The sequence below is a fragment of the Triticum aestivum genome, chromosome 5D (genome assembly GCF_018294505.1).
Source record: "Triticum aestivum cultivar Chinese Spring chromosome 5D, IWGSC CS RefSeq v2.1, whole genome shotgun sequence".
Lineage (NCBI taxonomy): Eukaryota > Viridiplantae > Streptophyta > Magnoliopsida > Poales > Poaceae > Triticum > Triticum aestivum.
Genome location: NC_057808.1, coordinates 174,327,242 through 174,350,482, shown reverse-complemented (window position 1 = coordinate 174,350,482; position 23,241 = coordinate 174,327,242). Strand labels below are relative to the sequence as shown.

The 23,241-nt window shown below is 47.5% G+C and overlaps 1 protein-coding gene across 1 annotated transcript; it reads left to right on the top strand.

Annotated features, from left to right (window-relative positions):
- Positions 1 to 8,860: 8,860 nt before the first annotated feature.
- LOC123119986 (deaminated glutathione amidase, chloroplastic/cytosolic) lies at positions 8,861 to 22,857 on the top strand. Its single transcript, XM_044539969.1, has 9 exons — positions 8,861 to 9,073; positions 9,499 to 9,635; positions 10,055 to 10,183; positions 10,648 to 10,706; positions 20,981 to 21,093; positions 21,334 to 21,426; positions 21,806 to 21,908; positions 22,230 to 22,312; positions 22,405 to 22,857. The coding sequence occupies exons 1-9, from the start codon at positions 8,906 to 8,908 to the stop codon at positions 22,426 to 22,428; spliced, it is 909 nt and encodes a 302-aa protein (XP_044395904.1). The 5' UTR covers positions 8,861 to 8,905; the 3' UTR covers positions 22,429 to 22,857.
- Positions 22,858 to 23,241: the final 384 nt, after the last annotated feature.

Below are 23,241 nucleotides of genomic sequence, written 5' to 3'. Positions count from 1 at the left end.
TGATGTGATCCCGTTATCAACGACATCCAATGTCCATGGTCAGGAAACCGTAACCATCTATTGATCAACGAGCTAGTCAACTAGAGGCTTACTAGGGACATGGTGTTGTCTATGTATCCACACATGTATCTGAGTTTCCTATCAATACAATTCTAGCATGGATAATAAACGATTATCATGAACAAGGAAATATAATAACAACCTATTTATTATTGCCTCTAGGGCATATTTCCAACATGCATACCTTGTTAGCATTCTTAGGATCGACAAAACCTTCCGGGTGCATCATATACAATTCTTCCTTAAGAAAGCCGTTAAGGAATGCCGTTTTGACGTCCATTTGCCATATCTCATAATCATAGTATGCGGCAATTGCTAACATGATTCGGACGGACTTCAGCTTCGCTACGGGTGAGAAAGTCTCATCGTAGTCAACCCCTTGAACTTGTCGATAACCCTTAGCGACAAGTCAAGCTTTATAGATGGTAACATTACCATCCGTGTCCGTCTTCTTCTTAAAGATCCATTTGTTTTCTATCGCTCGCCGATCATCGGGGAAGTCTGTCAAAGTCCACACTTTGTTTTCATACATGGATCCTATCTCGGATTGCATGGCTTCAAGCCATTTGTTGGAATCTGGGCCCGCCATTGCTTCTTCATAGTTCGAAGGTTCACCGTTGTCTAACAACATGATTTCCAGGACAGGGTTGCCATACCACTCTGGTGTGGAACGTGTCCTCGTGGACCTACGAAGTTCAGTAATAACTTGATCCGAAGTACCTTGATCATCATCATTAGCTTCCTCTCTAGTCAGTGCAGGCACCACATGAACATCTTCCTGAGCTGCGCTACTTTCCGGTTCAAGAGGTAGTACTTCATCAAGTTCCACTTTCCTCCCACTCACTTCTTTCGAGAGAAACTCTTTCTCCAGAAAGGACCCGTTCTTGGCAACAAAGATCTTGCCTTCGGATCTGAGGTAGAAGGTATACCCAATGGTTTCCTTAGGGTATCCTATGAAGATGCATTTTTCCGACTTGGGTTCGAGCTTTTCAGGTTGAAGTTTCTTGACATAAGTATCGCATCCCCAAACTTTTAGAAACGACAGCTTAGGTTTCTTCCCAAACCATAATTCATATGGTGTCGTCTCAACGGATTTCGACGGAGCCCTATTTAAAGTGAATGCGGCAGTCTCTAAAGCATAGCCCCAAAATGAGAGCGGTAGATCGGTAAGAGACATCATAGATCGCACCATATCCAATAGAGTGCGATTACGACGTTCGGACACACCATTTCGCTGAGGTGTTCCAGGAGGCGTGAGTTGTGAAACTATTCCACATTTCCTTAAGTGTGTGCCAAATTCGTGACTCAAATATTCCCCTCCACGATCTGATCGTAAGAACTTTATTTTCCTGTCACGTTGATTCTCAACCTCACTCTGAAATTCCTTGAACTTTTCAAAGGTCTCGGACTTGTGTTTCATTAGGTAGACATACCCATATCTACTCAAGTCATCAGTGAGAGTGAGAACATAACGATAGCCACCGCGAGCCTCAACACTCATTGGACCGCACACATCAGTATTTATGATTTCCAATAAGTTGGTTGCTCGCTCCATTGTTCCGGAGAACGGAGTCTTGGTCATCTTACCCATGAGGCATGGTTCGCATGTGTCAAATGATTCGTAATCAAGAGACTCCAAAAGTCCATCTGCATGGAGCTTCTTCATGCGTTTGACACCAATGTGACCAAGACGGCAGTGCCACAAGTATGTGGGACTATCATTATCAACCTTACATCTTTTGGTATTCACACTATGAATATGTGTAACACTAAGTTCGAGATTCATTAAGAATAAACCATTAACCAGCGGGGCATGACCATAAAACATATCTCTCATATAAATAGAACAACCATTATTCTCGGATTTAAATGAGTAGCCATCTCGAATTAAACGAGATCCTGATACAATGTTCATGCTCAAAGCTGGCACTAAATAACAATTATTGAGGTTTAAAACTAATCCCGTAGGTAAATGTAGAGGTAGCGTGCCGACGGCGATCACATCGACCTTGGAACCATTCCCGACGCGCATCGTCACCTCATCCTTTGCCAGTCTCCATTTATTCCGCAGCTCCTGCTTTGAGTTACAAATATGAGCAACCGCACCGGTATCAAATACCCAGGAGCTACTACGAGTGCTGTTAAGGTACACATCAATAACATGTATATCACATATACCTTTGGTGTTGCCGGCCTTCTTGTCCGCTAAGTACTTGGGGCAGTTCTGCTTCCAGTGACCACTTCCCTTGCAATAAAAGCACTCAGTCTCAGGCTTGGGTCCATTCTTTGGCTTCTTCCCGGCAACTGGCTTACCGGGCGCGGCAACTCCCTTGCCGTCCTTCTTGAAGTTCTTCTTACCCTTGCCTTTCTTGAACTTAGTGGTTTTATTCACCATCAACACTTGATGTTCCTTTTTGATCTCCACCTCCGCTGATTTCAGCATTGAATATACCTCAGGAATGGTCTTTTCCATCCCCTGCATATTGAAGTTCATCACAAAGCTCTTGTAGCTCGGTGGAAGCGACTGAAGGATTCTGTCAATGACCGCGTCATCCGGGAGATTAACTCCCAGCTGAGTCAAGGGGCTGTGTAACCCAGACATTTTGAGTATGTGCTCACTGACAGAACTATTTTCCTCCATCTTACAACTGAAGAACTTGTCGGAGACTTCATATCTCTCGACCCGGGCATGAGCTTGGAAAACCATTTTCAGCTCTTCGAACATCTCATATGCTCCGTGTTGCTCAAAACGCTTTTGGAGCCCCGGTTCTAAGCTGTAAAGCATGCCGCACTGAACGAGGGAGTAATCATCAGCACGCTGCTGCCAAGCGTTCATAACGTCTTGGTTCTCTGGGATGGGTGCGTCACCTAGCGGTGCTTCTAGGACATAATCTTTCTTGGCAGCTATGAGGATGATCCTCAGGTTCCGGACCCAGTCCGTATAGTTGCTGCCATCATCTTTCAGCTTGGTTTTCTCTAGGAACGCGTTGAAGTTGAGGGCAACATTAGCGTGGGCCATTTGATCTACAAGACATATTGTAAATATTTTAGACTAAGTTCATGATAATTAAGTTCATCTAATCAAATTATTCAATGAACTCCCACTCAGATAGACATCCCTCTAGTCATCTAAGTGAAACATGATCCGAGTCAACTAGGCCGTGTCCGATCATCACGTGAGACGGACTAGTCAACATCGGTGAACATCTTCATGTTGATCATATCTTCTATACGACTCATGCTCGACCTTTCGGTCTTCCGTGTTCCGAGGCCATGTCTGTACATGCTAGGCTCGTCAAGTCAACCTAAGTGTATTGCGTGTGTAAATCTGGCTTACACCCGTTGTATTCGAACGTTAGAATCTATCACACCCGATCATCACGTGGTGCTTCGAAACAACGAACCTTCGCAACGGTGCACAGTTAGGGGGAACACTTTCTTGAAATTATTGCGAGGGATCATCTTATTTAAGCTACCGTCATTCTAAGCAAATAAGATGTAAAACATGATAAACATCACATGCAATCAAATAGTGACATGATATGGCCAGTATCATATTGCTCCTTTGATCTCCATCTTCGGGGCGCCATGATCATCTTCGTCACCGGCATGACACCATGATCTCCATCATCGTGTCTTCATGAAGTTGTCACGCCAACGATTACTTCTACTTCTATGGCTAACGTGTTTAGCAATAAAGTAAAGTAATTTACATGGCGTTATTCAATGACACGCAGGTCATACAAAAATAAAGACAACTCCTGTGGCTCCTGCCGGTTGTCATACTCATCGACATGCAAGTCGTGATTCCTATTACAAGAACATGATCAATCTCATACATCACATATATTTCATTCATCACATCCTTTTGGCCATATCACATCACAAGGCATATGCTGCAAAAACAAGTTAGACGTCCTCTAATTGTTGTTGCATGTTTTTACGTGGCTTCTATAGGTTTCTAGCAAGAACGTTTCTTACCTACGTAAAACCACAACGTGATATGCCAACTTCTATTTACCCTTCATAAGGACCCTTTTCATCGAATCCGATTCGACTAAAGTGGGAGAGACAGACACCCGCTAGCCACCTTATGCAACTAGTGCATGTCAGTCGGTGGAACCTGTCTCACGTAAGCGTACGTGTAAGGTCGGTCCGGGCTGCTTCATCCCACGATGCCGCCGAAACAAGATAAGACTAGTAGTGGCAAGAAAATTGACAACATCTACGCCCAAAACAAGTTTGTGTTCTACTCGTGCATAGAAACTATGCATAGACCTGGCTCATGATGCCACTGTTGGAGATCGTTGCAGAAATTAAAATTTTTCTACGCATCACCAAGAACAATCTACGGAGTCTTCTAGCAATGAGAGGGGGAAATAGTGCATCTACATACCCTTGTAGATCGCGAGCAGAAGCGTTCAAGTGAACGGGGTTGATGGAGTCGTACTCGTCGTGATCCAAATCACCGATGACCGAGCGCCGAACGGACGGCACCTCCGCGTTCAACACACGTACGGTTGGGGAAGACGTCTCCTCCTTCTTGATCCAACAAGGGGGAGGGAGAGGTTGATGGAGATCCAGCAGCACGACGGCGTGGTGGTGGAAGCAGCGGGGATCTCGGCAGAGCTTCGCCAAGCTCGGCGAGAGGGAGAGGTGTCACGGGAGGGAGAGGGAGGCGCCAGGGGCTTGGGTGCGGCTGCCCTCCCTCCCCCCTCTTTATATAGGGGTCCAGGGGGGTGCCGGCCCCCAGAGATCCCATCTTAGGGGGGCGGCGGCCAAGGGGGGGAACTTGCCCCCAAGTCAAGTGGGGCGCCCCCCCACCCCTAGGGTTTCCAACCCTAGGCGCAGGGGAGGCCCAAGGGGGGCGCACCAGCCCACCAGGGGCTGGTTCCCTTCCCCACTTCAGCCCATGGGGCCCTCCGGGATAGGTGGCCCCACCCGGTGGACCCCCGGGACCCTTCCGGTGGTCCCGGTACAATACCGTTGACCCCTGAAACTTTCCCGGTGGCCAAAACTGGACTTCCTATATATAATTCTTCACCTCCGGACCATTCCGGAACTCCTCGTGACGTCTGAGATCTCATCTGGGACTCCGAACAACTTTCGGGTTACCGCATACTAGTATCTCTACAACCCTAGCGTCACCGAACCTTAAGTGTGTAGACCCTACGGGTTCGGGAGACATGCAGACATGACCGAGACGACTCTCCGGTCAATAACCAACAGTGGGATCTGGATACCCATGTTGGCTCCCACATGTTCCACGATGATCTCATCGGATGAACCACGATGTCGAGGATTCAATCAATCCCGTATACAATTCCCTTTGTCAATCGGTACGTTACTTGCCCGAGATTCGATCGTCGGTATCCCAATACCTTGTTCAATCTCGTTACCGGCAAGTCACTTTACTCGTACCGTAATGCATGATCCCGTGACCAAACACTTGGTCACATTGAGCTCATTATGATGATGCATTACCGAGTGGGCCCAGAGATACCTCTCCGTCATACAGAGTGACAAATCCCAGTCTCGATTCGTGCCAACCCAACAGACACTTTCGGAGATACCCGTAGTGCACCTTTATAGCCACCCAGTTACGTTGTGACGTTTGGCACACCCAAAGCACTCCTATGGTATCCGGTAGTTGCACAATCTCATGGTTTAAGGAAATGATACTTGACATTTGGAAAAGCTCTAGCAAACGAACTACACGATCTTGTGCTATGCTTAGGATTGGGTCTTGTCCATCACATCATTCTCCTAATGATGTGATCCCGTTATCAATGACATCCAATGTCCATAGTCAGGAAACCATGACTATCTGTTGATCAACGAGCTAGTCAACTAGAGGCTCACTAGGGACATGTTGTGGTCTATGTATTCACACATGTATTACGATTTCCGGATAACACAATTATAGCATGAACAATAGACAATTATCATGAACAAGGAAATATAATAATAACCATTTTATTATTGCCTCTAGGGCATATTTCCAACAGTGATGTCGTGTGCAGGCGACGGAAGGGGTGGCCGAGGAGGGTTTAGCGCCCGCGGCGGCGAGCCGCCTTGCAAGCGCCGCAATGATGGTGAGGCGGGGAGCTCCTCCCTCCGTCCATCGGTGGAGGAGTGCCATCGTGCGCAGGCGCGCACGCGCGACGCTCGCTCCAGCAGTGCCGGCACATAGGCATGGAGATCCAGTCATCCAGTGACTCCGGGCAACCGGGCACGCCTGGTTTGAGGCAAAGGAGGCGGTCGCCATCGGGGACGAAGCTGCAACAGTGCCGCTCGATGCGTTGAAGGAGGAGTACTAGTTCGCCTTCGTCCTCTCCAACTCCTTCATGGAGCACCACCTTGGCGTCCGCAAGTCTGGTGATGGTGATGGTGACGATGAGCAGAACTTCGGTGACAAGTACTCTAAATTGAAGTATGAACTAGTTTAAGTTTGAAGCATGTTTTATGAACTATGTTTATGTCGCGTGGTATGAACTATGTTTAATTCCCGTTTTATTAAGCTTGTATGAACTAAACAATGTTTATGTGAAACTACGGTGATGTTTAAATGGCGCAAACTACTAGTATGAAAATTGAGTAAACTCTGGTGATGTTTACAGGAACTTAGAACTCCTGTGATGTTTACGACATACTTTAAATGAAATTTGTATCAGGGCGGTTTGCGGGATCTACTAGGGATGCTCTAGACCTCTCCCAATGCATTGGTGCTAAAATGGGGGTGCTAAGTGCATTAAAATGCTTAACAACTAATGTCCCAATGCATTGGTGCTTAGGTTTTGTAGCTAAGCCTCCTCTATTTAATTATTTAGTAATAAAATTCCATCATGTATTGGTTGGTAGTCTTTTTGCCTAGGTCCACGTGCTTAGCAATGGTTCTTAGGCCCTTTCTAGTGCACCACGGTGCACAAGTGCTAAGGGTGCCACGTAGGCAGAAAAATGATGTGACAAAGCAATTAAAGAGGAAAAAGAGCATTATGGTGACCCCAACCAGTGCTAGGCACATGGACCTAGGCAAAAAGACTACCAACCAATACATGAAGGAGTTTTATTACTAAACAATTAAATAGAGGAGGCTTAGCTACAAAATCTAAGCATCGATGGGGACATTAGTTGCTAAGCATTTTAATGCACTCAGCACCCCACTTTAGCACCAATGCATTAGGAGAGGTCGTCACCATAATGCTCCTTTTCCTCTTTAATTGCTTTGCCACATTATTTTTCTACTTATAATGTGGCATCCTTAGCACCTGTACACCGTGGAGCACTGGGAAGGGCCTAAGGCTGGTCATAGTGGGGAGTAACATATACTAGTATCATGCATATGGTACTAGTATATGATACTACATCCATAGTGCATAGTATCATAAAGTAGTATCATAGGTGGTCTCATTTATTGCCATGCATGACACATAGTAGCATAACATTTATTATGTTACGGTATCTACCTATGTTACCATGACCCTCTCTCTTCTTTAATTATCTGCCACGTAAGCATGTTTGCGAGTCCCAAGTACATGATACTAGTTAGAGCATCTCCAACAGCCGCGCCATAAGGCGCGCTCGGTAAACTGAGTTTTCAGCGCGCGCGGGACGTTTTCGCGCGCTCCAGCGGTGGCGGGAAACTAGCGCGCGCGGGAAAAGGCGGTAGCTCGCCCGCTACTTTTGGCGCACTGCTTCCGGCGTGCCTTTAAATTGCGGCGCTCGCCACGCGGCTATTCCACACTCTCTCTTCCTTTTCCGCTGCCACGCACGCCTCTCCCGCTTCCTCGCCGCTCCAGCGCCCCGCCACCGACGCGCCACCATGCCGCCGCGCCGCCGAGGAGCGTCGGGCTACCGCGGCGTCTGCCAGCGCCCCAATGGCCGGTACTACTCCGAGATCCGGTCCGGCGACGTCCGGCTCGGCCTCGGCACCTTCCAGATGGCGCACGAGGCCGCCCGCGCGTACGACGCGGCGACGTGGCGCCTAGGCAGGCCGCGCCCGCAGATGAACTTCCAGGACGTCTACACGCGCCAGCAGGCGCAGGACGTCGCCCCTCCGCCTCGTCTTATCACGGACCAAGACTGTGCGGAGCACGCTGAGCGGCAGCGCCGCCTCCTCATCGCCGAGGAGGACGAGCGGGCCATGGCGGAGTGGCGCCGGCGCCACCAGGAGGACGTCGCCGACGAGCAAGCCTACTGGACGGAGCAGACGGCAAAGCGCCGCGCGGAACGGTTGGACAGGCGTCGGCGGAAGGACCTGGCGTTATCGCAGTACGAGATCGTTGAAAATGGTGGGCAGTCGATCTTTTCGGCTAATGGTCCTCGTTGGGACGACATGTGGCTCGATACATCGGACCAGACCAACGAGGATGGCGATGATGATGACGATGACGACGACTGGGAGTAGGTTGTAGTTGCATTGCACTATCTAGTAGTTTTTTTATGTCGTTGGACCGTAGTTTTATCTATCTATGCTCTATGTATCGTTTTTATCTATGAATTTTTATTTAGTATCATTTTTATTTAAAAATATGTACGCAATGTTCGGCTGCTGGAGCTACGCAAGCTGCATTTTAGCGCGGCTGCTGGAGCTACGCGCGCTAAATTTTAGCGCGATTGCTGGAGCCAACGTTGCCCGCCGCGCTTTTTCAGACGATAAGTGCGCTGCAAATTGCTTTTTAACGCGCCGCGCGTTGGGCGGCTGTTGAAAATGCTCTTATGTTACCCCACTATGGCCAGCCTAAGATCCAACGGTGGCGATGAGACCAGGTGGGACCTCTTCCTCGGCTGTCGGCCCCCCGAGCAGGTGATCCAGGCGGCTGGGCATCGACTTCCCCTACTCGTCATGGCCTTGGCCTCCTTCGCGGTCTCGCCCCCAATCGCCGCCGTCCTCCGCCGCGCCATGTCGTTCTCCTCAGTCTCCGCTGCGTCGCAGGCGAGGGTGGGTGTGGTACAGATGACCTCCGTGGGGGACCTCGACGCCAACTACGCCACCTGCTCCCGCCTCACCAAGGCAAGCCTTCCTCCCTTCCCCTAAGATCTAACCCTGCACCGCCGGTAGCATGGAGTTGATCGCCTGTTGCGATTTGGAACTGGAAGAAATATTTGGTTGCAGCGAGAAGGAGATATGCAAGTGTGTAGTTATCAGACAATGTGTTTTGGCTATTGAAATGGAGAAATTGTAGCATCTCGTCTCGGACAAAGCTAGTAAGAGGAGGAATTCTGCATTTGATATGCTCTTCTGGGATCTGGAATGCACGAATAGATGAATTATAAGCAAACCTTTCCAAACTGAGTTCTATGTTATGTGTGTGCTGCACCTATCGCAGTCCTCATTGGTTTTATTCTTTCTACAATACTTAATGCTGTTCTTTTTTGTTTTCCTACTTTATTGATAGATAAATGCATATGGACCAACATGAGATAATCTTTTCTTAGGAAGCTGCTGCGGCTGGAGTCAAATTTCTTTGCTTCCCTGAGGTCTTCTCCTTCATAGGATCCAAGGATGGCGAGTCTGTTAAGCTAGCCGAACCATTAGATGGTCCAATAATGCAGAGATATTGCTCACTTGCAAAGTTAGTAAGAACATCTTTCTCAATTGCTCACTTGCAAAGTTAGTAAGAATATCTTTCTCAATTTATTTTTCCATTTCAAAGCAGAGCTTTCTCACTCGTACTTTGTAGTGAGTAAGCCTTTTGATTTCCCACTCTACTTCACCTACTAGCCTTTGATACGCTATCAGCTCTTAGATTTAGGAATAATTGTTTCGCACTATCTTACAGATGAATCTTTCTAACTATATATTCAGTATGTGGTTTTTTATTTTGTACATCTGTTAGCTTACAAATATCTTTTAGCTTATGTAGATACGTACGCAAGTGTAATTAATGCTCCTTCATTAACTATCTGTTGGCACAAAAAATCCTTGCGATTTTGAGGTTTTTAAATGGAGTGAATCAGCATGTCGAGTCCTTATCATAGCTTCATTCTGCAGTGAGTCAAGTATGTGGTTGTCTCTTGGAGGGTTTCAAGAAAGGGGCCCGGATGATTCGCACCAGTACAACACTCATGTATTAATCGATGAATCTGGAAAAGTTAGGAGCTCATACCGGAAAATTCATTTGTAAGTGCTTCTTTCACAGCTCTTGGGAGAAACTTGCTTTCAATAATATTTGTGAGAAACTTGCATTCAGTAATATTTGCGAGTACTTTATTTTAGCTGCCTATATTTTATCAGTCGTTATCATAGCTTCATTCTGCAGCGAGTCAAGTATGTGGTTGGGGCTTCCAGTAATAGAATGTTAAACATTAGGTCTTCAATTTACATGGTAAGGGCAAATGATGCTATGAATTGAAGGGCTATAAGCTGCATATATTGTCACTTCCAAATAAGAGAAATGTTGATCGCAACTACATTTGTCACGTCATATCACAGAGCTGCACAATCATATTTCTGGACTTGTGTCTAAATAATGAACTTTTGGCAAATGACTGTTGCTTCTTTCTTCCTTTTACTTTTTCCTTCTTGTTGTGGTGCATCTGCAATACTGTAGTTCGGTAGTTAACCTTGGCATTGTTATGCTGAAGGTTTGATGTGGATGTACCTGGCAACATGGTGTATAAGGAAAGCCGTTTCACGACAGCAGGTGCTATTTATTAATCCCGTTTTCCAAGTTTGTCTATTCTGTGCAATATATGTATATTTGCTAGAGTTGGTCTTAAATGAACATTTTATTCATCGGATTTGTTTTAAAATCTTGTATATCTGTGGTGCATAAGTTTCTCTTATAAGTTTACTCTCATATTGAAATTATTTTTTAATTTCTAACTCGTTGTCACTTTTCTTAACTCATGTTGTCGTCTAGTTAAACAACTCTCAATGATAGAGATCATGCTATAAGTATAATATGATATTCAATTGCAGTAATACTCTGTGTCCCCTTTATTCTAGATACCCTAAATTTGAACAGAATTGTTTATGGTGTATCTGGTTTGCCATTTGCATTTGCAATATACTTCATTGTCTTAGAAGATTTCGCAAGACATTTATTATGGATTACCAGATATTTTAGTGTTCTCTGTGCGGTAAAGCTAAATGTTAGAAAATCTTGAAATCTGTTGTATGTGAGCCCATATCCAGGCTGGCCCATAAGTCCCAAGCCCATGTACCCGGCCTAGAAGAGGAGGTCGTCGATGTCTGGCAGTTAGCGCCGCCAGAGCTATCGAGAGGTTAGGCCAACTGCGACGCTGGGACGCATTAGGCCTGTTCGCGTCCGTTTGGGTCCTTGTCCGCCACGACCCATTCTAGCCCAAATTTGGGCCGGTGCGTACGTGCGGACACGCCGCGGACGCTCGCAATGCCCTCCCCTAGCCCGCTCGTCTGTGGCACAATGACCATTGTTCACCTCGCCCTCCACTGCGACACCCGACCTCGTCGCCCTCGCCACAGGCACCCAGTTCCGGCTGCTTTGCCACCGCCCCAGTCCTTGCGGTCACATCCATTGACGACCCCTCCGCCACTGCCGCCCACTCTTTGTTGGCGTTGTTGCCGCTACTCGCCGCCATCGGAGGACTACAAGGCACGTCGAAGCCCAGGTCGCCGACAACACCTCTACCTCCATAGACACCTCCGAAGGACGCGGGCTTCCACATGCCTGTTGCGACGAGGCGAGGGCGGGTCCTTTCACCGGGCGCCCCTCTTCCACGTCCGAGGTAATCAGCGCCCGAGGTGTTTGGCCTTTTGCCCGGCCAAGCCTCCTCCACACCACAAGGTACGGATTCACCACAACTCCGAAGGGGCAATGATGGCTAGCTCGGATGAGTTTTTTTTCAACAACATCCTATGTTCATCGACCGACGATGTGGAATTTGTGGTTGCTTTTATGGTCGTCAACGAGCACATCTCGAGCCAGCGGCCAATGTTTAGGGGATCCATCCGAGGCCATGCCCCGGGCTTGAATCGTAATAGAGAAAGCAGCCATTGCCTACTCTACGACGATTATTTCAAGCTCACAAGCCCACTTTTCAACGCCAAGCTTTTCCCGTGACGCTTCCGAATGGTGAGACATGTGTTCAACCGTCTTGGGGGGGGGGGGGGGCTTCCATTGCAAGCCCGATGCCCTTGGGAAGATTGGCTTCTCTTATAAAAAATGTATTGCAGCTGTTCGGATGCTTGCATACGGCATTCTCGGTGATGGCATTGTATAGGTTCTGCACAACTGTGGTTGCAGTGTTTGGCAAGGAGTACTTGAGAGAACTAAATGGTACGGATACAACTCGGTTGTTAGCAATCAATGAATCGAGAGGCTTTCTGGGGATGCTTGGAAGCATAGATTGTATGCAATTGGCGTGGAAGAACTGTCCATTTGTTTGGCAGGGGCAATATAAGGGACATTTTAAGGCTTGCACGGTCATACTTGAAGCTGTGCTATCACAAGATCTCTGGATTTGGCACTCTTTTTTTTTGGCATGGCAGGTTCTCACAATGACTTCAACGTGCTTCAGCGCTCTCCGGTGTTTGCTAGGCTTTCTGAAGGCCAATCCCCAGATGTCAACTTTGAGGTCAATGGCCAACAATATAACAAGGGATACTACCTAGCTGATGGTATCTATCCTCAGTGGGCAACTATTGTGAAGACAACCTTGGAGCCCATAGGAGAGAAGAGGGCTAGGTTTGCCCAAGAACAAGAGAGTGCTAGGAAGGATGTGAAGCGTGCTTTTGGTGTGCTCCAATCTTGATGGGTATTGTTCGGCACCTTGCTAGAACATGGAGCACTCAGAAGATGTGGGAGGTGATGACATGTTGTGATGCGGAGCATCCTACGGTCATCCCCATGGACGTACTTTCGTCTCCCAATACACCACGTGAACCCATGACTAGAGCTCGTGCAAGGGCTACCGAAACCAAGGTGAACTCGCTCCTCTCCCAACTAACACATTCCACATGTGAGACATGGCTACTACCTCAAGCGGAGACCTTGTGTGTGATCAGGTACTCGGAGGAAGGTCATGAATTTGCTACGACCAATGGACAAGACGGCGTGGACACCAAGCGCAAGAGGCAAGAGGAAGAGTTGCAGAAGAACTACAGCCACTGGACGACCGACCCTTACTGGACGTCCGGCGCCCTGAAGATCAGCCAGTGCCACCTATCCAGAACCAAAATTCCAGAAGACCGAAGTCTTCCAGACACCCGAGACACCGGATGTCCGACATTCACCGGAAATCCGACGACGCCTGTCCAGAACCATATCACCGGATGTCCGGCACCCTCCAGATGGCCGGACGCTCGCGAGCCATCGGACGACCGGTAACTACTGGACGTCCGATGCCTGTCCGTGCACAGCGACTCGGGCCAGGCCCATGTACCCCTTCACTCCCCTAGACTATATATATTCGTCTACTACCTACGTTTAGGGTTAGCAAAGGTTAGAGCTCATTTGAGATAGAGCTTTGCTCATCCACTTACCACTCCCATGGAGTTCAAGACCTCCATGTGAGAAGATCCCCCAAGTGGATTCAAGACCCCTTCATGGGAAGATCCTTCTAGGATTCAAGACCTCTCTCCTCTAAGGATTGGGATGAAATAGTCACCTTTGTATCCTCATGTGTTGACTTTGGATCCTTGTATTTCCTCTATGTGTATATGGATTTAGCACATGTGTGATTGGATCTTGTCTGTTTGAGTGTTCATCTTGTGTTTCTCTTTGATTTGCTCTCTTCCCCACCTCTAAGTGTGAAAAGATCGACCATCAGGGTTCCACCCTACATCATGTTGTGTGATAATGCACAACATGATCGTAGAGGATGAAAGTGACGACAGCCTCTTTGACCAAGGGTTTGATTTCCAGGGTGAGAACGTTGAGCCTGTGTATGGAGCAGCAACATATGCACAGTTCACCCAATTTCACCAAGAAATACGTGATTGGACAACTCATATTCAACTTCAAAATGATTTGGTTGAGCATATGTGGACACACATAGGCAACCAATAGATGTATCTGCTATTTTTCTTTCAATGTATTTGATACAATTTCAAATTCATTTGGCTGTAAACTATGTGATTTTTATTTATTGTGTTGTAATAAAAACTATTTGAATTATTTGTTTAATCGTGAGCAATGTTTCATTTTTATTTGTTCTTTTGATTTATATGTATAGAATGTCCAATTTGAGAAAATTTGGTAACAAAACGGCCGAGCCGGACCAAATGGGTCGGCCGGTTGGGTGCACTGGGAAGAATGGCGCGGACAAGGCCGGACAGCGGCCAAAGTGGCAAACCAAATGGACAAAATGTGCATCTGTTTTGCGTCCCTGCGTTGGAGTTGGCCTTAGTCTCCACATCCCTACATTGTATCAGAGGACGGGGCGTGAGGAGGTGACGGCGGCGATGGCCGCTGAGGCAGCAGGAGCAAGGAGACGTCGAATCTGGGCAAGTAGCATGCGAAGAAGCGGGGCTGCGTGCGAGCTTGTGGTGTAGCAAGGCAGCGCAGACATCGACGGGACGTGAACGGCGACAGCGGGGCTGGTACATGTCCAGATTCCTCTGGCTCCTTGCTGGTCCTTCTGTTCTGCTGCTTGCTAGTTCTTCCCCTGGTTGCTGGCTCTTGAGGTTGGACAGGAAAGAGGTGGAAGAAGAGGTCTTGCTGGAGAAGGGGACGAGCTGCTGTTGCTGCGCAAGGGGAGGGGCAGCTTGGGTGTGTCTCAGCCTCATTCTGGGATGAAGATGACACAGTGCTGAGCTGCGGCTGACTGCTGAGCTCTCGGTGCTTGGCAGAGGAAGCTGCTGGGTGCAGTGGCGCTGTGGGTGATGAGCTGCTGCTGCTGGGTGTTGTGCTGCTGCTGATTGGAGAGGGAGACGGAGGCAGCACTGGTGGGTGGTACAGTTTTGTACCATGTTGATCCAACATATAGCGAATTGTTGGAGGAGAACATGGTGGACTTGAGTGCGCCACTTGATGATTTTGAACGGGAATGCAACCGCAAGCCGAGCCCTATCCGGAGATGGGAGGAGAGGGTTGACGTCGATGACGAAGTGGAAGAGCATGATGAGGAGTTTGATGCTAGCCAAGCCAATTTCAGGAGAAGGACCGGAAACTACACCGAGGTGGAGGACACTTGCTTGATTCGAGCATGGGAGAGTGTGTCTCTCGATGCGGTGACCGACAAAGATCAAAATGGCAAGAAGTATTGGCAACGTATTGAAGACAAATATCACAAGATTGTGCCGGTTCCTTGAAATCACTTCAAGGCCGATGGATAACTATCAAGAAAACATGTAGCCGTTGGAGTGGTTGCTTGACCCAAGTGAGAAATGCCCCTCCTAGTGGATCCACTATCACGACTATGTGGGTAGTTTTCTTTCTATCTCATAATTCATGATTATGTTGATGACTAATTGATCTCACCGTTGCATCTTTTCCAATGACTTGTAGGATCACATTGCCAACGAATTGTTCAAGCAAAGCCCGGGTTTCAAGGGTAGGCCATTCACACTTGGACATTGTTGGCTCTTGTTCAAGGATAGTGAGAAGTTGAAGTTGAGGGACAGGGAAGCTCCTCCAAAGAAAGGCTCACTTGTTAACTTGGAGGATGATGAAGATAGTGATGGTGCACCAAAGGGAGGAAGAAACAAAGGAAGCCAGATGGAAATAGGAAGGAGAAGGAGAGGGTGAAGAGGTCGGCCGAGGCGGTTTCTTTGAGGGATCAAATTGCTGATATGGTGAAGATCAAAGAAACTTTGTTGGCCAAGCATTTGGCAACAAAGGTTGAATTGACCGAGAAGAAAGACAAGCACAAAGAGAAGTGAGAGGAGGTCTGCCTTCGAGGAGTGCAAAATTGCTCTAGAGGAGCAAACAAGGAGAGATGAAAAGACCGCTGAGGAGGGCCGGTTCATGATGATGAATCCGGAGGGCATGGATGTGATGACAAGAGAATTTTGGGAGATGATAAGGATGGAGATCATGTGCCGGAGGAGGGTGGACCTTCAAAATCTTATGGCCGGTGGTGGTGGTTTTGCTTTCGGCAATCGTGGGTTTGGAGGTGGCGATGGTGGTGGGTTTGGAGGTTTTGGAGGAGGGTTGAGGTGGTGGTCTTGGGTTTGGAGGTGGAGGAGGTGCTGATGGTGATGCTTCGGCCAACGGTGGTGAAGATACTTCAGCCGGTGGTGTGGATGCTTCGGCTGATGTCAGCAATTTGGCATAAGCTCAAAAACTAAATTATGCTTCCTGTTCATTCTTTATAAATAACATAATTCAAAACTTTGGCCCTATAGGCTATAATAGTGCTATGTTATTTGTTCATTTAGCCCTATAATAAGATCCCGCGGGGCAGGGGCATATGTGCCAGTGGACGTCCTCATGCTCCAAACTTTGTTACTCCCTCTGATCCATATTAATTGTCGCTGATTTAGTACAAAGGCACTAAAAATGGCAATTCGGTAAATACAATTGGTGCCTTGATATGTTAGTCCACAAATGTTTCGTGGAACTATTGAAGAAAAGATGCGAACTGAGCACATCACAATTCACAAGTGGCTAGATTCCTTGTGAAAGAGTAGTTCATTTGGTATTTGTCTTCTTCAATGGTGATATTTACCGAATTGCCATTTTTAGTGCCTAGATATGGTATCTTTTCTTCAATAGTTCCATGAAACATTTTTGGACTAAGAGTGGGCCTTCGGTACCTTACACGCTACTAAGCTGTCCGCGGGGAAGAACGTATCGGGCCAACCGGCCAGCCCCGAGCCAAGACTAGCTGGCCCGTGCCGAATAGCAAAGCAGCTCAAAAAATGCGGAGATGGCCCCTGAGGGTTGCTCGGGGTTATCCGTTTTTGTGCGCGATGCAAAGATATCCGGACGGGAGCTCACATTGCTTTTTGCTCAGACGGGGCGGAGGTGTCTCCCGGCAGACGGTCCGAGCCTCAGGGCGGTTCAGGGGTGGCCCAGTCGGTCTGGCCCGAACCGGCCAGAAGCTGAGTGGGCAGGCTGGCCCAGCCGAACCGGCCCTCAGCCAGCCTGGTCCCGGCTGGCCAGACAATCAAAAGGGCCGGCTGGCCCAAAATGCCGTCCTCTTCCTTTTTATTCTCTTCTTTTCCTGGGCAGCCAGCCGAAGCAGGTGGCAGGGGCGGCAGGGAGCCGGTGTGCGCGCGGGCCGGTGGGTGGGGTGCGGCGTGAGGCGATGCGGGCGTGGAGCCGGCTGGAGCGACGAGGCGACGGTCGGGACGCGGCCGGTGCGGGCGGGGAGCCGACTGGAGTGGCGAGTTGACAGGCGGGCCGCAGCCGCGGCGGTGCAGGCAGGACCGGGGCGGAGCCCGCGAGCGTGCGGGCGTGGCCGGAGCCGGGGTGCACGGACGCCGGGGATGGGGCGACGTGGTCGGCGAGACGAGGTGCGCGAACGCCAGGGACGGAGCATGCGCGGTCGCCGAGATGACGCAGAAGCGCGACCGCAGGGGCGCTCGGGAGCAGAGGTGCGGCCCAGCTCCTCCGCACCCACTGGGTGTCGCCGGGAACGGGGCGACGTGGCCGCAGCGGGACGGCGGCGAAGGACACGGGGCTCCCGAAGTGGGAAGAGGCGGTGGAGTCGTTGGGCAGCAGGAGGAGCGCGACGATGAGGTCGAGCGCGGCGAGTGAGCAGAGCGGCGACGCGAGGGTGAGCCCGCTGGAGCGGGCTGAGCGCGGCGGAGACCCAGGCGACGCAACTGGCATTGGTGGTTGAGGAGGGGGCCAACATAGGAAGTGCCGTGGGAGGCGGGCGTCCATGCCCGGCGACGGACTGGCGAAGGAAAGGGGTGTTGAGCGCGGTGCCAAGATGGGGCAGCTGGCCTGGTTGCCGGCGCGAGGAGGCACTGCCTCATGTCCCTCCTCGGGCGCGGGGACGTCGAGGCAGGGGCGTTCCGGTGGCTTGGCGCGAGGACGGTGACAGCTCTGGGAAGCGCTGCCTGGCTGCCGAGTAGGTGTCGAGCACGACGGCATTCAGAACGGAGGGATCTGGCGGTAGGGAGTAGCGACCAGGGAGACAAGGCAAAGAGGGGCTTGCATGGAAGAGAACAGTGACGCGAGGCACTCGGTGTCGGTCTGCGGAGGAATGGAGGACCACGGTGTCGGCGGTGAGTCAGGCAGGTGCGCTGCAGATCATGGAGGCGAGGACGATGGGCTCCGGCGGCGGAGCTGCGGGGCGCGCGCGGAACGGCACGGCGTCGGGCTTGTGGGCGGCCAGAGTCGGTGTGGTGGCGGCGGATGACTTGCAGAGACGAAGATGCGTGGCTGCTGGAGCTGGAGGTCGAGGACAGGCGGCTCGACGCGGCAGGCGCGGCGACGGAGCTCGGGAGGCTGGCAAAGAGAGAGGGAGTGAGGCCGGGAGCCGGCGGCCATGGGAGGAATGCGGTGCACGATGGGGAGCGAGGGGAACGGAGCAGAGCAGCCGTGAGCATTGAGGGTGCGGGGAGGGGCGTCCACGAGCATGACTCCACAGGAGGCTCCCTGGCACGCCTTATAGGCTGGTGCCCAGGGGACAGGGAAGGGCCCGCGGCGCCTAACAACACTGTAGACGATGACGCATGACGGGCGCGCAGTGTCCACTTATTCATCAACAGTGGCCAGGGTGTGGACGTCTTGTCCGCGCAGGTCCGATGTGACGTCACGGTTGACTTCGGGCCGGGCTAGATTCCTTGTGAAAGAATCTGTCCCCCTAGGTTACAGTCCTAAACTCGGCATGGGTGATCACATTTTTTAGCAGTATGGTGGACCTGTGAAGTACAATGTGTCCATGGTCACTTCGTCAATCTCAAGATTTGCTGGTTCAGTCCCTTGGAGTTCATTTTTTCAAAGAAAGAACTACTCCCTCCGATCCAAAATAAGTGAGGTGATTTTAGTTCAAATTTGAACTAAAACCACAGACACTTGTTTTGGATCGCAGGGAGTAGTATTTAAGAGAAGGCAGTACTTCACCCACTTGTAATGAATTACTCCCTCCGTTAAGAAATATAAGAGCGTTTAGATCACTAGTGATCTAAACGCTCTTATAGTTCTTTACAGAGGGAGTACATATTTTAAATAATGTAATACAAGATAAGAAAAAAGATGGCCCATATTTACAACAATGCAAGCTGCTTACAGAGGTGTTTCGTTAAATAATCCAATTTTTGTGGAAACATCAGTGCTTATATCTATAGCTGGGTTGCGTAGTTAAGCATCTGGTCTCTAGAAGTAAGTACCGATTCTCAAGGTAGAGCCGGTTTATTTTTCTAGACACATTTGCTCCCCACAAATATGCACCGTGCTTAAGGTAAAGCTGGTTAATTTTTTAAAACACCTTGCATTGTACATGACCTTGGTTGTGGACTTGGCTTAGTCCAAAGTCCGTTAGTCTTGGCTATTGAGTTGGGTTGGAGTCCGGCTTTGGAATTGTATGCATTTGACATTCGAAGTTATCCTGAGGGAGTGAACTATGCATACACATGTTTCCAGATTGATTTTATCGAAATCTATATTGTGAATGAACTATGTATCACATGTTTTCAGATTGCTTTTATCGAAATCTATGATATACGTAGTTGCGAAGCATATTTTTGCAGCTTCAGATATTATAACAACAGAAGCAATACTATTCTGCATATATGCAGACGCAAATTGTCCATCAGAGAGCGGATGCCGTTTTAGGAAGACATTCTGTTGATAAGTACTTATGCAACCGTCCATGCTCTGTTTTTCCCCATAGATGCAAGAGAACACTGTTAGAAATTTAAGGTTTGTAGACTACCCCATATTCCTCTGCCTTCTTTTATGCCGCTCACAATTCACATATATGAGGCTGGGTAGGGACCTTCTTATATTGTCTTTCCAAAAAGTCCAACTCTTATACAAACTAGCACGACGCCCGTGTGTTGCTACGAAATTATAAAATACGAGTTCAGTCACTGTCTTAGAAAGTCATCAAAATATTATGTCATGCAGCCTTTGCACATCGTTTACGATTAAAAAGAACAGAAATACTATAAAAAATCATACGGTGGGCATTGGAGAATCTTAAGCGATCATTGCAAGACACAACATTTTGAATGTTGAAAAATATGGGAATAGACAATTAGTAAGTTGACTGCACAAGGCACAATGGTAGGACAATGGCTATCGTCGCTTTGGAATTGCAATTTGTCCACTCTCATAATTCTATGATATGGAACCATATAGAAACGGGAGAAATTGGTTAGGAAGAAACTAAAAAGAAGGGCATTATTTTGAGTGAGTTGCATTTTTGCATTTGTTATGTGTTCTTTCTTTAAGTGTTGATCTCACATAAAAGTAGTAATGTAGTAATGTAGTTGTTTATTGGTGGTAGGTCTCGTATGTGAGTAAAGTACATTTATTTATGTTTTGGAAGGTTGCTGGTCCCATGTGGGTAGGGGTGCATTTGATTATTGGTAAAGGTTGTTGGTCCGACATGTGGGTAGAGGTGCATTTGTTTATTGGTGAAGAATTGTTGGTCTCACATGTGGGTAGGGGTGCATTTGATTATTGGTAAAGGTTGTTGGTCCGACATGTGGGTAGAGGTGCATTTGTTTATTGGTGAAGAATTGTTGGTCTCACATGTGGGTATGGGTGCATTGGTTTATTGTTGAAGGTTGGTGGTCCCACATGTGAACTCACCACCAACTCCAACCTTTATAAGTAGGAAAAATAACATATCCAGTAGCCTTCAAATTTTCTTGGATCATTAGGAAATTGTGCAAGGAAAATTTGCAATTTGTTGTACGTGCAACCCACCAAGATGTTTTTCTTTGAAAACACACTGGCAGCCGAATACGGATAGACCTGACTGTGGAAGGGATTCAACAGTGTTGTAACAGTACCTGCAGATTCTTCGATTGAGTTCTAGTTCACAGATTTATATGTGATTTCTCATTGTATGTTTACTCACTTATCAGGTGATACCGTCGTAGTGGTGGATAGCCCTTTTGGACGATTGGGCCTTACTGTTTGCTATGATTTGAGATTTCCAGAGCTTTACCAATGTTTGCGTTTTAAGCATCAAGCTCAGGTGATTGTGTATGCCACTGTACTATACTCAGTATATATATAATACTACCTCTGTTTTTAAATATATAAGATGTTTTGGCAGTTTAAGTTGAACTGCCAAAACGTCTTACATTTAGGAACAGAGGGTGTATTTAAGATAGCCTTGTATTAAGTTGTTATTCATCATACATTCATACCCTTTAGATTGTTCAGGAAATTTCTTAGTTTTCGAGTCTTTTCTCAACATTTCATCTTTTTTTAGGTCTTGCTCGTACCATCTGCATTCACAAAGGTAACTGGGGAAGCACACTGGGAAATTCTCCTTCGTGCTCGTGCAATTGAGACACAATGTTATGTACGTAAATCTAACCCTTCTCGCTGCCCATTGACTTTTGCATGTAGGTTTAGTCGTTTCGTATAGTTGACACTTGGCAACATGAGATACGATAATGTAGAAGTTAATGCTAGACTATGAGTACAGACACCTACTGTATTTGTAATTTTACACATGAAACACATGTGCAAACCTCATCACATCCGTGGAGGTGAATAGTTGGTACATGAGCTACTTGTTAATCCACCATATATATGCCTCTGGTTGCAGATTCAGAACAAGTGAGCTATGCTTATGTTTCAAAAGCTTTTGCTTTATGTGGAATTCAGTTAAATATGAAAATTGTTTGGTTGACTTTCGAAGTTAGGCAGCTTAAAAACACTTTTCCAATATTTCTTAGGTTATTGCTGCGGCTCAAGCTGGAAAACACAATGAGAAAAGAGAAAGCTACGGCGATTCTATAATTATTGACCCATGGGGAACAGTTATAGCTCGACTTCCAGGTATGGCTTTTCACTTTGTTATACTTAGCTGTACATACTAAGTTATGATTCTTGTGACTTGGAAGATTATATTGGGTTCTTTTCATGTTTTGTATCTTAACTGTTAAGAACCATCAATAGCGACTTTCTCTTGAGCTCCTTGTCAGTATTTGCTTCTTTCATATGGTTGTGCTGGAAAATAGTCGTCAATTTTGTAATGCTGATAATTTTGTGTTCGTTTTTGTTCATTTAAAAAAATAAATTCTATGGACTACTTTTACAAGGTATTGCCACTAGTACCCTATATTATTGTTAGATAAATGATCTGAACTTTTGCTACAGATCGACTGTTCACTGGATTTGCAGTAGCAGATATCGACTTGTCAAAAGTTGAGGCTGTGCGAAGCAAAATGCCAATCTCTGAGGTACTAATGTCTCATGTACCATCTGTTTGCTCCGGTCCAAGTACTCCAGAAGCTGTATTTCTGTAATGGCTTAATTATCCTATGTTTTGCAGCACCGCAAGTTTGAGAGCATCTGAAAATCCTCATCACTATAATAGTTGAAGGTGGTCTTGCACGCTTCGCCGCTCTTATTCTCACATTCTGGAGATTCCTCTTTTGTGTATAATAACTGCCATTTTGTTCACAAGATGGTCCAGTTCGATTGGGATTTCCAGTGAGACATGTCATAGAACTAAATAAGCTACAACTGTAGTAGCATATCTGGTAAATAGGGCATATCCAAACATGGCTCAGAGCACCTTATGACTTGGTTTGAGATGGCTTCTACCTCAGCTTATGGTCCAGCTAAACCAGAAGCCGTTCCAAACCCAAAGCTTAGGAACAGCTTAGGTTGTGTTTGATTGGGCCTTAGGGTCTTTTAAGCCAAAAGCTCAACCAAATCCAGCGAATTTGATGTTTCTGTGTATGTTGACATGTTCAAATGGATGGTAGCAGTACTTTCATGAGTTTATGTCACTTTATTCTTATATGCTACTCCCTCTGTAAAGAAATATAAGAGCGTTTAGATCACTACTATAGTGATCTAAACATTCTTATATCTCTTTACAGAGGGAGTAGTTCTTTTACTGTGGAAGAGATGTAAAGGGCAATTTGGGGATGAACATTCCACAAATGTTTTTTCTTTTTGTGAGATATATGGAAAAAAGAGGTAGATAATCATAATCGGCCATTGGGCTTGTTGAACCAGAAAGGTTAAAAAGATCTTGGAGATAGTCACTGGGATTAGAACCACTACAAGGGGAAAATGTTTCAGCTAGACCTGACGCCGTTGGCACGAACAATCTATGATACAATTGCCAACTCCTCGATGACAATGGAATGATGAGTTC